The 12,082-nt window shown below is 37.3% G+C and overlaps 1 protein-coding gene across 1 annotated transcript; it reads left to right on the top strand.

The window, feature by feature from the left end:
* The first annotated feature begins 299 nt into the window (after window positions 1-299).
* Window positions 300-961, top strand: LOC115633424 (protein FAM136A). Its single transcript, XM_030530883.1, has one exon. It carries the CDS (start codon window positions 380-382, stop codon window positions 842-844), a length of 465 nt encoding a protein of 154 aa, XP_030386743.1. The 5' UTR covers window positions 300-379; the 3' UTR covers window positions 845-961.
* The last annotated feature ends 11,121 nt before the right edge of the window (window positions 962-12,082 follow it).

Below are 12,082 nucleotides of genomic sequence, written 5' to 3' on the forward strand. Positions count from 1 at the left end.
TTTTATAATCTCTGTATACCAACTAATGTAAATAAATAAATGTAAGCCAATGTTGAATTATTGTGATGTAAAAAAGCAATACGCTAAACGACTTAGTAAGTTTTATAAAATGTGTGATTGAAGTGTAAAAAAATTCAAAAATTCAATCAAATTTCACTCTTGTGCCTTTTAGCCGACTTCCGTCCAGACCTCAGTCAACAACACATTAGTTAAGTTTTTGAAAAATCTTGGCACTGTGTTTACAGTTTTTTTTACGTTTCATACCTCTGCTTAGTAGTATTATTTACACCCGACTTCCGTAAATAAACACATGCGTTAAATTTCACATAAAAACTCACAGAGACAAATTCCCAAAACAAAAATTGAGTTTGTGGCCGCAATGCACTCCATGGACGACAGGCAGATCTTTGAGGAGCAGCGGGAGCGGATCGACAAGGCGCTCTCCACAGTGGTGGATGACATGGACCGCCAGCATTTGCGGAAACTGCAGCTGGACATGCACAAGTGTGCCTCGACCTGCTGTCTGGATGTGGAGGCGAGTGCTGAGAACGTGCAACGATGTGTGGACCGATGCCACTTGCCGTTGGTGCGGGCCCGAAATTACGTGCAACAGGAGCTGTGCGATTTCCAGACTCGCCTGCAGCGCTGCGTCCTGTCCTGCAACGACGATGTGAAGATGCAGATGCGTCTCCAGGAGACTGGCGAACAAAGGCAGAACATGGCCGTCCAATTCGAGCGCTGTGCCGTCGACTGTGTGGACAAGCATGTCGGCCTGCTGCCGACCATGATGCGGGCCATGAAGGTGGTGCTGGAGAAGAACAACAGTGCCAGTTCTAACTCATAAAAGTTAACGACGGGTAGCGTCTGGGAATTTGCACACATAACGAGACCAGAAGTGTTCCACTTTATAATAATTTTGATTATCAGTTCTTCACTTTAGCGAGTTGTGCAATGAATGTTATGCAGCAACTAATTAGCGAAAATAATAAATAACCCGCTTATCAATGCATTTAACTGACTTCCCGACTAGTCAGTCAACATTATACTTGTATACAATGAGTATAAATAGCTCGACCTACACACTTCAGACCCACACAAAACTTTTAGTCAACATGCAAATTCCAGTGTTGTTTTGTATTGTTTGGGCCTGCGCTGCTTGCGGAGCCGCTGTTCCTGCTCCTGGGCAGAAATCGAATGTTCAGGAGAAATTATATGGCGTCTATCGTACCGCTTGTCAGCGTCTGCTCGAGAAGCACCCCAGCCCTGAGGAGTTTCTGGATCCCCACCTCCAGGCCAAATGGTTGGCGGTTGAGCGCATAGCAAAAAGCCCATTCGATTCCTTTGTGGATGGCACAAATGCTGCTCTGGAGGCCCAGCTGGCCTTCAACAACTATATGGACTCTTCGCGCCTAGCTCGACAAAACCAACCCCAACCCCAACCTCCTATGAAGCCGAAAAAGAATTTGGAAAAGCAAATTCTGGAAATATTGCGCAAACATGGCATCCTCGGCAACGAGGCTAAAAACTTAGTCGATCAGCTCGCCAAGGATCCGGAGCAGCTAAGACGTTTGCGCCAACTGTTGTCGGCCATTGACGACGATGACGATGATTGTAGCATCTGGGATATCATACTAGACAGTCTCATCTAAGTGTCAGCTCTCGAAAAACTTTTCAATATTCTCGAATTATATACGGGTATATACGGTATATACAACTAGTTCAATAATATTCTTCTAATATTTAATTATAAATTTGTAAAAATATTCAAGTTGCACGAATAAAGCGCGCCACGCATTTTCAAATTATATTTTCTGGTACAGTTGCCATAAAGTTTTTGGCGTTTCTTCCTTATTTTTTTTTTGTATGGCATTTTATGGCAACAACAAGTAGCTTTGGGCATAAGACGAACGCCCACACGCTCCTGTAATGTGCCAACTGTTGAGTTTCCTTCCGCTTCCGTCCTGCCGACCAGCCTGCCCGCCTGCCTAGTAAGCGATTGCGCTCTTCGTCCTTATTGGCGAATTTCGTGCTCTACTACTCTGGCTAACAAGCCAAACAAGAGAGAACTGTAGTAGCACCACTAGGCGACTATGGAGTGCTCTTAATCAGCAAATAAAAATGTTTGACAACGCTCTTACTGAATAAATAGCTCCTTAAACTAAGTCTCTAGTGTTTACTTGTAATATTATTTTCAGGCGACTATCGAATGTTCTTTGTTCAAGTTGAAATTGTTTAGAGCGAATTTTACTCTTTCGAGGATTACAATTATCTTTTTTTTTGATTATCCAAACATTAATCAAATGCTGAGTAAACGACAACAATTTTTGGTTTATTTTCTTGAACATAATTTATTTACATATTTTATAAATGAGACCCATTTCTTGGCTGCTCCTTCACCTTCGATTTAAAGCCAAATGTAAATAAACAGGGGGGCAAAAAAAAATAATTGAAATTTGAATAATTCAAAAAAATACAAAAAGAAAGAAAAATAAAAGAAATTGAAATTAATATCAAAATTTTATTTTTTGATTCTGAAATTCTATAATTTTAAAATAATAATTTTGTATTGTTTTAAGAAAATATAATATGAAGATTAAGAAGATTGATTAAGAAGAATTTCAAAATTTGTCCACAATTTCAAAAGTTAATGCCAAAATGAAATAAACAAAAAAGTAGTTTAGAATCTCATCTTTAAAGTCGTTTTTATTTACAATCCCTTCTTATTAGAATCTCAAACATCAAACGTACTTAACCGATTAAATTCTAGTCGTAATCAAAACCCATATTATACCTGTTTTAAAAACCCGATTGCCGCTTATCGATCTATATCCGAAATTAAAAAAATTAACGTAAACATTAAGACGATAGTTTGGTTTCTCTTGAGCACTAGTTTCTCAACTTATGAGTCGATATCATATCAAAAAACGCTTCAAAACGCTGTTCTAAGCTTTGTAACAAATTTTTATGGAAGTTCATTTTTAGTTCATCAAAAATAGGAATTTATATATGGACTAGAACCTCAGCTGAGCATGTAGTTTTTGAGCCGAATCCGAAAGTAAAGGGTATATTTTATCAGTACACTGTTAGCTTTGCATTTCTCCATTTACACAAGAATCAGAGAATTAAGCAAAACAAATGTCTCTGATGAGACAGGTGTGTGTGTGTGTAGGACTTACGGCCGTAAATGGCTGAAATGGGTCTGCTCTTCGGGTCGCTCTCATGAGTAGAGAGTATGAAAAACATTAGGCCGAGCCGGCATTGCTTACAGGTGTTTATCGGGCCGTGCGAGCACGCTTCCTCGCTCTCCCACTCGCCCACTGCCACGCTCCACATACTCTTACATAGTGGCAGTTGCTGGTTCGTTCGTTTGTTCGCTTGTTGGCTCGCTCTCATTGCAGGCGTTATGTTATTCTCTCTTTCTCTGCTATAACCAGCAGAGCGCCGTCGCTCTCGTTGGGCTGTTGCTGTTGTCTTTGTTGTTGCTGCTGTTGCTGCTGTTGCTGTTGGTGGCGTCACGACGCGACGTTGTCGGTGCTTTATGGCAGCCGCAATGTTGTTATATTCCTTGGGCCAATTCTGTTTCACATCAGTTTTATTCGAACGCCCGACGACGACGCGCGTTGTTCGGCCAACGGACAAGCGAGGAACAGAACTCATAAAAGCAAACAACAAATTTTTATTAAAAAACTTTGAGACAGCATTCTTATTTATTTTTTTTGGGTGGCTATGGACCATGTTGAGATACAAGAACAACAACAAAATCCAACAACAACAACAAGAGCCAATAACCAAAGCAACATTAATAAAAATCCAACATTTTGTTTTGTTTCTTGAAAAACTTTAGTCAAAAAAGTGTTTTGAAAATTTAAATTCCAAGTGCGGCGCTTAGTATTTTCCACTTCTCGATTTCTGAAATATTCAGCACAGTAATAGCAACAACAACCTAATCTAAACCACAAGAAATAAAAACAAAACAGAAAATATTTACATTTGGCGCGTTTCAAAACTTTTTGGCGATTGTTCCTATTGTTGGTTTTGTTGTTTTTTTTTTTTTTGAATTTTTTATTGGTGTAAATCTTCCTTACAAACAAAATGTGCACAAAATTCTCGTCGGATTCGAACGACTGAGCAGAGCGTTCCTGGAAAACAAGCTTCAGATTTGCAAATTACGGTAAATATATTTAATATTTTAAGCCAATTATCTGTTGTGTGAAATTTGTTGCGAAATTGTTGAAATTTTGTGTGCATGTTAAGTGATTCGAAGACGCTGAGAATTTTTGAATTTGTTTTAAGTGTTTTTTCGTGCTTGAATGCACAAATGTTGGAAAACAGGGTTTTCAAATTAAATTCCATGAAGTCTGTGCAAATTTCATGAGGTGCTCGTAAAAGTTTTCCAATTTTTAATGTGCTCCTCTGCAATTCCCGGTAAAATAGCAAACGTTTAGTTCGCAATTCTGCTTGCTTTTCAAATTCTCATACCAGTTTTTTGAGAAGGCTACAAAGGCAAGTGCGATCGACTCAGTGTTTCGGTTAAGGTGTGTATGTATTTGATTATGTTAATGAAAATATATATGCAGATATTTGCGATAAAATGTATTTACAAAGTTTAAAAACGCAGTGCATGTTGTATTGTAAAGATCTCTGAGCCAAACTGTAATTTTCTTTGCAGCTACGGCCAGACATGCTAATAGCTTACACACAAATTTGTGCTACACAGATTTTATAATTTTAATTCATTTTCACATCCTAGCTTAGCTTAAAGTGATATTTAAATGCACTTCATGAACCCGGAAATTTTCTGATTTGATTCAAGTGATCGACCGAGATCAGATCGAGATATGTTGAGACAAACAGTCGGAATTTGTATTTACATGAGATTTATTGCCATTAAATGGTTTTTTTGAAAGGGAAATTCCCAAATAATTTGGTGTGGGAGAAAACTAGATTTATTTCGTACTTGTTTTAGGGGAAATAATATTATATTCAAGAAACTGTGCATATTATATGATTTTAATAGATTCAAACAAATTATATTTCATAAATTATATAGTATGACAAAGCAAATATTGACGAGCTTTGAAAGGTAGTTATTAAATTGATAAATGCATGACTAACAGTTGACACTAATTTGTCTCTTTGACGACCTGAGTAGCTGATCCAGTTGCCGAGACTTTTGCGATCATACAAACAAGCACTAAAAAAATGTCAATTTGTAGCAAATATATCTGAAGCATAATAGTATGATTATTCTGATGATAATTTAAGATATAGAGCTAAATCTGCACCTAATGTATGTAATCAAAATTGAATACTAAATATTGGAGAAGACGCTATGAATTATACGGCTAACATTAAGGAAACTAATCAATTTTTAAGTCCATCAACTTTAATATAAATTGTTATAACCATTAGTAAATCCCCAATTGAACTTTCGAAACTATTAATGAGTAGGCTCGTAATATTCCAAAACTACATTAAAACCACCAATATTTCTACAATTGGGATTTAGGCGATATATTGTAAAACTGCCTATAAGAGTCAATTATTTTAAACATTTGGATATTTTCAAAGGTAGATGTCTAACAGTTGTGACTAGATTCGTCTATTTTGAGGCTCCAGCTGCTTCACTTGCCGAAATCTTTGCGATTATACAGACAAACAGAGTAGCAAACAGATAAACGAGCACTTAAAGCAACGCTTTTAATCTTTGATTGTTCAAGCATATATTTAATTGCTACCATATCGATATATGAGGCGAGATTCGGCCATTTGGGGGCTCTAGCTGCTTACAGCCATCACTATGTGTATATTTTTTTGTTTCCCCCTAAAATCTCATATTATTTCTTCAATTCTGTCATTTTGTCTCAAGTGGGCCAAGGCGAAGAACAAATTCATCAATTTTTGATTGGGGCAAAGGTTTGAAAAAGGTGTCAAAAAATAAAAAAGGTAATGATGACTCCGACTCTGACACCCACACTGATTAAGTCTGATTTCGAGCCCTTCCTGGTCCATCATATTAAAGATTGTCGAGCCAATTATGAAGCTTGGGTATGGAAAATGCAATGCCAGTTTGAAACTTTGCCAGTCAGCCTGTTGTAATTTCAACTTTGACTTTTTCGTTGATAACAAAGTTGTAATCTTGGCATTTGAAATTTGGAAATTTTAACTGATGGCTTAAACTTTTTACATTGCATTTATTATGCAGTGAATTCCCAACATTAATTAGCGGCTGCCAAAACGCTGCACTTGCTGATTAGAATTGCCAGAATTGTGTGTGCATTGAATAGTTGACATTTTAAATATGTTTCCCTAATGGGAGCACAAAACACAATTTCTCTTTCTGACAACAAAAGATCAAATTAATCCCTATTCCTATCGTGAAAATTTCTTTCATGACCTGTCAGCAATCGTTAAAAAATGGTTTAATTTATTTCGCTGATGGAAATTCGAGCAATAAATCGTATCGAGCGTTTCTTAGATCCAGCTTTTTATAAGTAGTTGAACACTGCTTTGTGGCAAATTTTGAGACCATTGAGTAATGCTTCAGCTGCTGCCATCCACGATTTTATCGCAACGACGGAAAATTTCCAAATTTCCGACGGGACTAAAATTGCGTACAATTACCTGAGACAATTAACATATTTTATAAAGTTAAAACCACAAAGGAAACATGGTTGTTTCTAGCTGCGACTGCCGGAGTCGTCAGCTCTCTAAAAATCCGGTTTCAAAAGAGGAAAATCTGTCTGGCAAGATGAGCAACAATAGCTTGCAATCGCCACTTTTCATTTCTCTCATATTTTCCGGAGCGTTCCCTTAAAGATCGAATCCTTTCGTATGTTCATTTCATAGAACTCTCCAGGGCTGACACACGCAGACCTAGCAAATAAACACAATATCGTTCGGATTCTACGAAGAAAACTATTAACTATAAAACTAAACTATAAATTATTTATAACTTCTTCAATTTTTTTCTTTCCGAGAGTAGAAACATTTCTGTTTTATATTGCTAGATTCTCCGATCCTGCTCATTCCGTTCCAACCATAGACCCTACTCAAAACTTTATCGTCCAACCCTTATCTTCTTTAATCTTGCCCTAGAAACCACAAAATTAATTGCACAATTGCTAAGAAAATCTCTCAGGAATAGTATGGTAATCATTTGCTATGAAAAAAAAAACAATTGAAAAGGCAACTGCAAATGTTAAACAAAAGCGACTGCAAATATTTGCGCGTAAATCGTTTTGCAAATTGCGAAATGAAATGAGTTGAGCTTTTGTTGCATACTTTCGGGCTCATAGACAGAACACCTGCATCTGATGAACGAATTGGCTATACACGCTATACACTTTTTAGCTCTTTTTACGTACAATTTGTCTTTTTAATTAACTTTGCCAAAACTGTGAAAATTCCAATTTGCATGGCGGCGGTGGGAAGGGGTCGCTGGGAGGGGCAAAAAAGATGAAGAGAGCTTTAAGGCCGATTTGGCTAAAGTTTGAAAACTGCATTGTGCACGTACATACATGTACTCGTATAGAGTGAAAGAAAAACAAATGCTGACCAGCAGGAGCAGCAGCACCTAAGCGGAAATGAACCAACCAACCAACGAACTAACGAAGGAGAGTGAAAAAGTAAGAGAGAAAAAAGTAACAAGCAGTAACGAATGTGCAAAGAATGAAAGTCCCCGAAAAAGGTCATCAAAGTAATGGTCGTTAAACCAGATGGAGGGATGTGATGTTAAACATCAAAATAAATACACATCACGTATACGCCGCCGTGTGCATGGACTTCCGCTGTTGCTTTGCTAAAAAAAAAAACGGCCCCCATTTGTTTGTGGGACAGCAGTGGTGCGGGGGTGCTTAGGGGATGGCGGCATCAGTGTTTGTCCTCTCAACATTGTCAACATGGTATTGAAACTGGCGACCAAGTTTGGTCACGCGCCAAAACGCGCACAATCTTCAACAGACAAGCCTGTGGCAAATACTTATGCGTGTGTGTGTTTTCGTGGGCGGCGTGTTGCAGTTTTTCGTGCAGCCTTTAAACGCAACGATTAGCAAAAGGACACGTACGTAGCAGGCCGCCAACAAACACACACACGCGCACACGTCTCGGCACATACCGCACTCTACCTACTACATCAAATAAACGGCATATCATTTGCGTAGTTGCAACATTTGCGTTTATTCTTTTTACGCCTCTTGTGCCACAAATGAGCAACAGCTTAACCGCAAAACCCTCTATGCTCGATGAAAAGTGAAATATTTATAACTGCGCTAGCGTTATTATTTGACTTGAATAGGCAGCACCATAACAACTGTAGCCGTCGCTTGTGCATACAAACATAAAGGCATTAACTTTATGAGATTTAATGCGTCCAATTAGTGGTTTAAGCATCTTTTACGACGCATAAAAGTTTCCTTTAAAAATGGTGTAGATGGATCCAGCAAGAACGCCTCTAGTTGGAGCATTAATTTTCTGGTTTAATGTTGAGGTTCTTGCCTGTCTTAGAAGTGGTTCGAATATTTCTCAATCCCCGTTAAACATTTCTGCCATTCAGAAATTCGATAAAGCCTGTTTATTGAAAACCTTTCCGATTTTATATTGGGCTTCTTCTTCGTCTTAGAAATGGTTCGTGTTCGCCTTTAATGATTCCTCTCCCTTTTATAAACTTGTTTGCCATTCAGAAACTTGTGTTTTTGATAAAGCCTATTTATTGAGTGCCCTCTGCAACATTCCTAACGTTTTGGCTGCAGACATTTCATACAAACTCCTCTTTTTTGCTCAAAAAAAGTCACCTTTAAAACACAATATAAGCAGCGAAAAAAATGGAATGGAAATGCGGCACATCTGATGGTGACAGTGCTGGCAGCTTACAAATAAAAATACTTGCAGCTTTCGAGGCACCCGCTCGTATCTGTACAGTGCAGAACCTATCAATGGTCCACCCTCAATGAAAGACAATGTTGCTTTAAAAAGTATAATACCAAGCTGATAATTGAAGGCATGTATATACTTTTCCTATTCATTATGTTTAATCTTTAAAATTAGATTAGAATTGGCTTTGTTTAAAAATAACTTTGCAGCGTTGTGATTCACTTTTTTCACAGCTTCTAGAAAAATGAATTGCGTTGAGACTTACGAGAATTAAATATTAATTAGCATTTGGATGGTTAGTTGCAAAGTAGATTCTCTAAAACAATAATTCAAGCAATAATAAATAAAATAAAATAGTAAATTAAAAATGATAAATGATAAATGTTAAAAGATAATGACGGCAAAGGTGTGAAAGCAAAACCGAACGTTGGATTTTTAAACAAATTAAAAAGAATCCCCAAACCAGAAGGAAATTTCTTACATTTAAGCAACCTTACATCAGTGAGAAAAACAAACTTAATTCGTCAAAGAGCAGTAAAGCAATTTCAAAGATTTCAAAATTAAACATGTAGGACCGCAAAAGTAATTTGTAGCTGTGTTCTTTAAACTGTCTATTTGCTCCTTAAAATATGCGAGTATAGCAAATTAATTTCGCACATGAAAGAAAGTCCTGCCAGCTTTACAATTTTCACATTGCCTGTCAAAGCAAAGTGCGCACAAATCTCTCTCTGAATCACATTCCGCCGTAAGCCGCAAATGTGTTTTGTCACAACTGGCCAATAGTTTACCTTATCAGTTATTCCTTCTGACATGGCTCAAAAGTTGTCTACACGCACACACACAGACACACACACTCGCACAGACTCAAGGTCAATCATTTCAATTGAGATCAGTTAAGTGTCAGCATCGTATCCATTTACTTAACGTGCGGCTTAGTGAGTGCTGCAGCTGCTTCGAGTTGGTAATTAGTTAGTTATTGTGGCACCTTTGACTTAGCACTGGCAGTGGCAAGTTACAGTTATTCTCCTATTCTGTTCGACATTGTTTCGTTTCGTTTTGTTTCGGAATTGTGTTTTATGTGAAACACATGTCTTGCTTTCAGACTCTTCGATAAGCCTTTAGACACACACAAAAGCAACAAACTATTACCTGTGGATATCAATCGATGTTTAACAGTTGAGGGGGCGTTGTTGGCGGGCTATTGTCTGCCGAAAGTTTGTGCGAAATGTGCAAGGATGTGTGACTGAGAGTTTAAGTCTGAGTAGTGTCAAGGAAAATGACTGAAGTAGTTGAAGGACCATACATACTTATATACTTAGTTATTAGAGCAAAGCAAAATATAGGCATCATGATTGGTAAAAGCAAGTCGGCCCACATTCTTGCAACAAAATCAAATTAAAAGTTGAATAGATGTTTGAATTTTGAAGCCTAAGCTTTAAGCAAGATTTCTAAGAAATATCTTTATCCGTTTCATAGTTCAACTAGCTCGGAATGTTAAACTAATTAGAAAACTAGTTCTTAGAAAAATGTAAGCAAGGCTACAAAAGAAATTATTTATTTAAATCGTTTAAATCGTTAATCAAAGCGATTCCTTCTGTCCTAATTTGTTCTCTTTTAGCCAGCAATGAAATAAATAAATAATGTTATTTGTATATACTTTTTATTAACCTTTATAAAGTCTTAATTTATAGTCGTTATTATTGGACTTGGAGAAAATAGTTGATTGAAAGCTCTTCACACCTTCCTATTACAACGTGAGCTGTCCTTCTTGCACTTTGTAGATTAAACTGAGCTTCTAATTTCTAACCTTTAGCAAACCGAGCTGTTGACTTCGTTTTTATGTTCATTAATGGTGATGTGAATTAATCTGCACTATTAGGTCATCATAACTTCTCTGTGCCCGGCAAACAGACTAGGAACTATTTACCATTAATATTATGTATAGTAGATGCATAGCTTACTTTCATTCGCGCTGTTCTCAGCTTTTAGTCAACTTTATCAACAACTATCAACATGTAATCTAAAAACATATCCTTTTTAATATTTTCAATAGGGAAAGTACTCGAAATGGGGCAAACGGGCTGCATCCCATTTCTTTGTGTGTATAAATAAATGCGAACTCAGATTCGAACCGGAACATTAACTTAATTTGAGTAATTAGTGGATAAGACACTTATGGACATTATTCACGCATTCATGAACATTATTGAGTTAGTATTATATCTGTTCGATCTCGCGCAGACATTGCGAGTGAAGCGAAGGAGAGACCTCAATGTGCGCCCCACCACATTTGGGTATCTACTTGTATAGGGTATATGGAATGAAAAATAACATACATATGTGTTTGGCAGCCATAACTTAAACGATGCGAGTATCCTCCACAAGGCATTTGTTTCTATGATATACTCGTACGTACACGTATTTATGGATATTATTTGTAGATGGTGTGCAGACCAATAAATTACGTTCCGCAATTATATTTCAAGTTAATTTTCAATTTCTATTAATTGACTTTCGTGTGTGCTTGTGCGAGAGTGTGTGCGAGTGTGTGTGCACCTGCAGTCTTTTTCCTTATTTTTTTTCTCAGTTTTGCCATAAAAACTTGTGCTTGGCAAATATTTGTTGTTCCGCAACGTAAACTTTTGGCCCCGGCGCGATGCATGCAACACACACTTACACACACACACACACACACATGCACACACATTATGGCAACGAAATACAATCCGCAATCAAATGCGGTGCATGTGTTTTCCATTTTCCGCTGCGCCGCCCCGCGGCCACAATGAGCCAAAACACACATTGGGTTGTACGGCCACAACTATTGGCCAAAAACAAATGCCAAAATTCCAAATATCAAATTCGCCATTCAAGCGAATGTGAAATTTCGCAAAATTTAAGTGGATTTCCACCAAACAATTCCGCAGAAGCCGCAATGAACGCGATGGTGAGTTTGAAAAGTATTCGATATACAAAAATATATCCGATACAAAAATATTAAAAAAAAAAAACTCGGCTAAAACTAAGTTTTGTTGTTGATCTGAATAATATAATAACATATAAAAATATACTCTTTCCTTGATAGCCAATCCGATTGAATTAATCACGTTGTTTTGTAGAACTCACACATTTATGATAATATTTGAGATTTATGCTTGCGAATAAATGCTTGAAAGTAAGTTTCGATGCTTTTTGATACTACTTAAATGCT

Source organism: Scaptodrosophila lebanonensis, unplaced genomic scaffold (assembly GCF_003285725.1).
Source record: "Scaptodrosophila lebanonensis strain 11010-0011.00,11010-0021.00 unplaced genomic scaffold, SlebRS2 tig00001418-arrow-arrow-pilon, whole genome shotgun sequence".
In the NCBI taxonomy this organism is placed as follows: domain Eukaryota; kingdom Metazoa; phylum Arthropoda; class Insecta; order Diptera; family Drosophilidae; genus Scaptodrosophila; species Scaptodrosophila lebanonensis.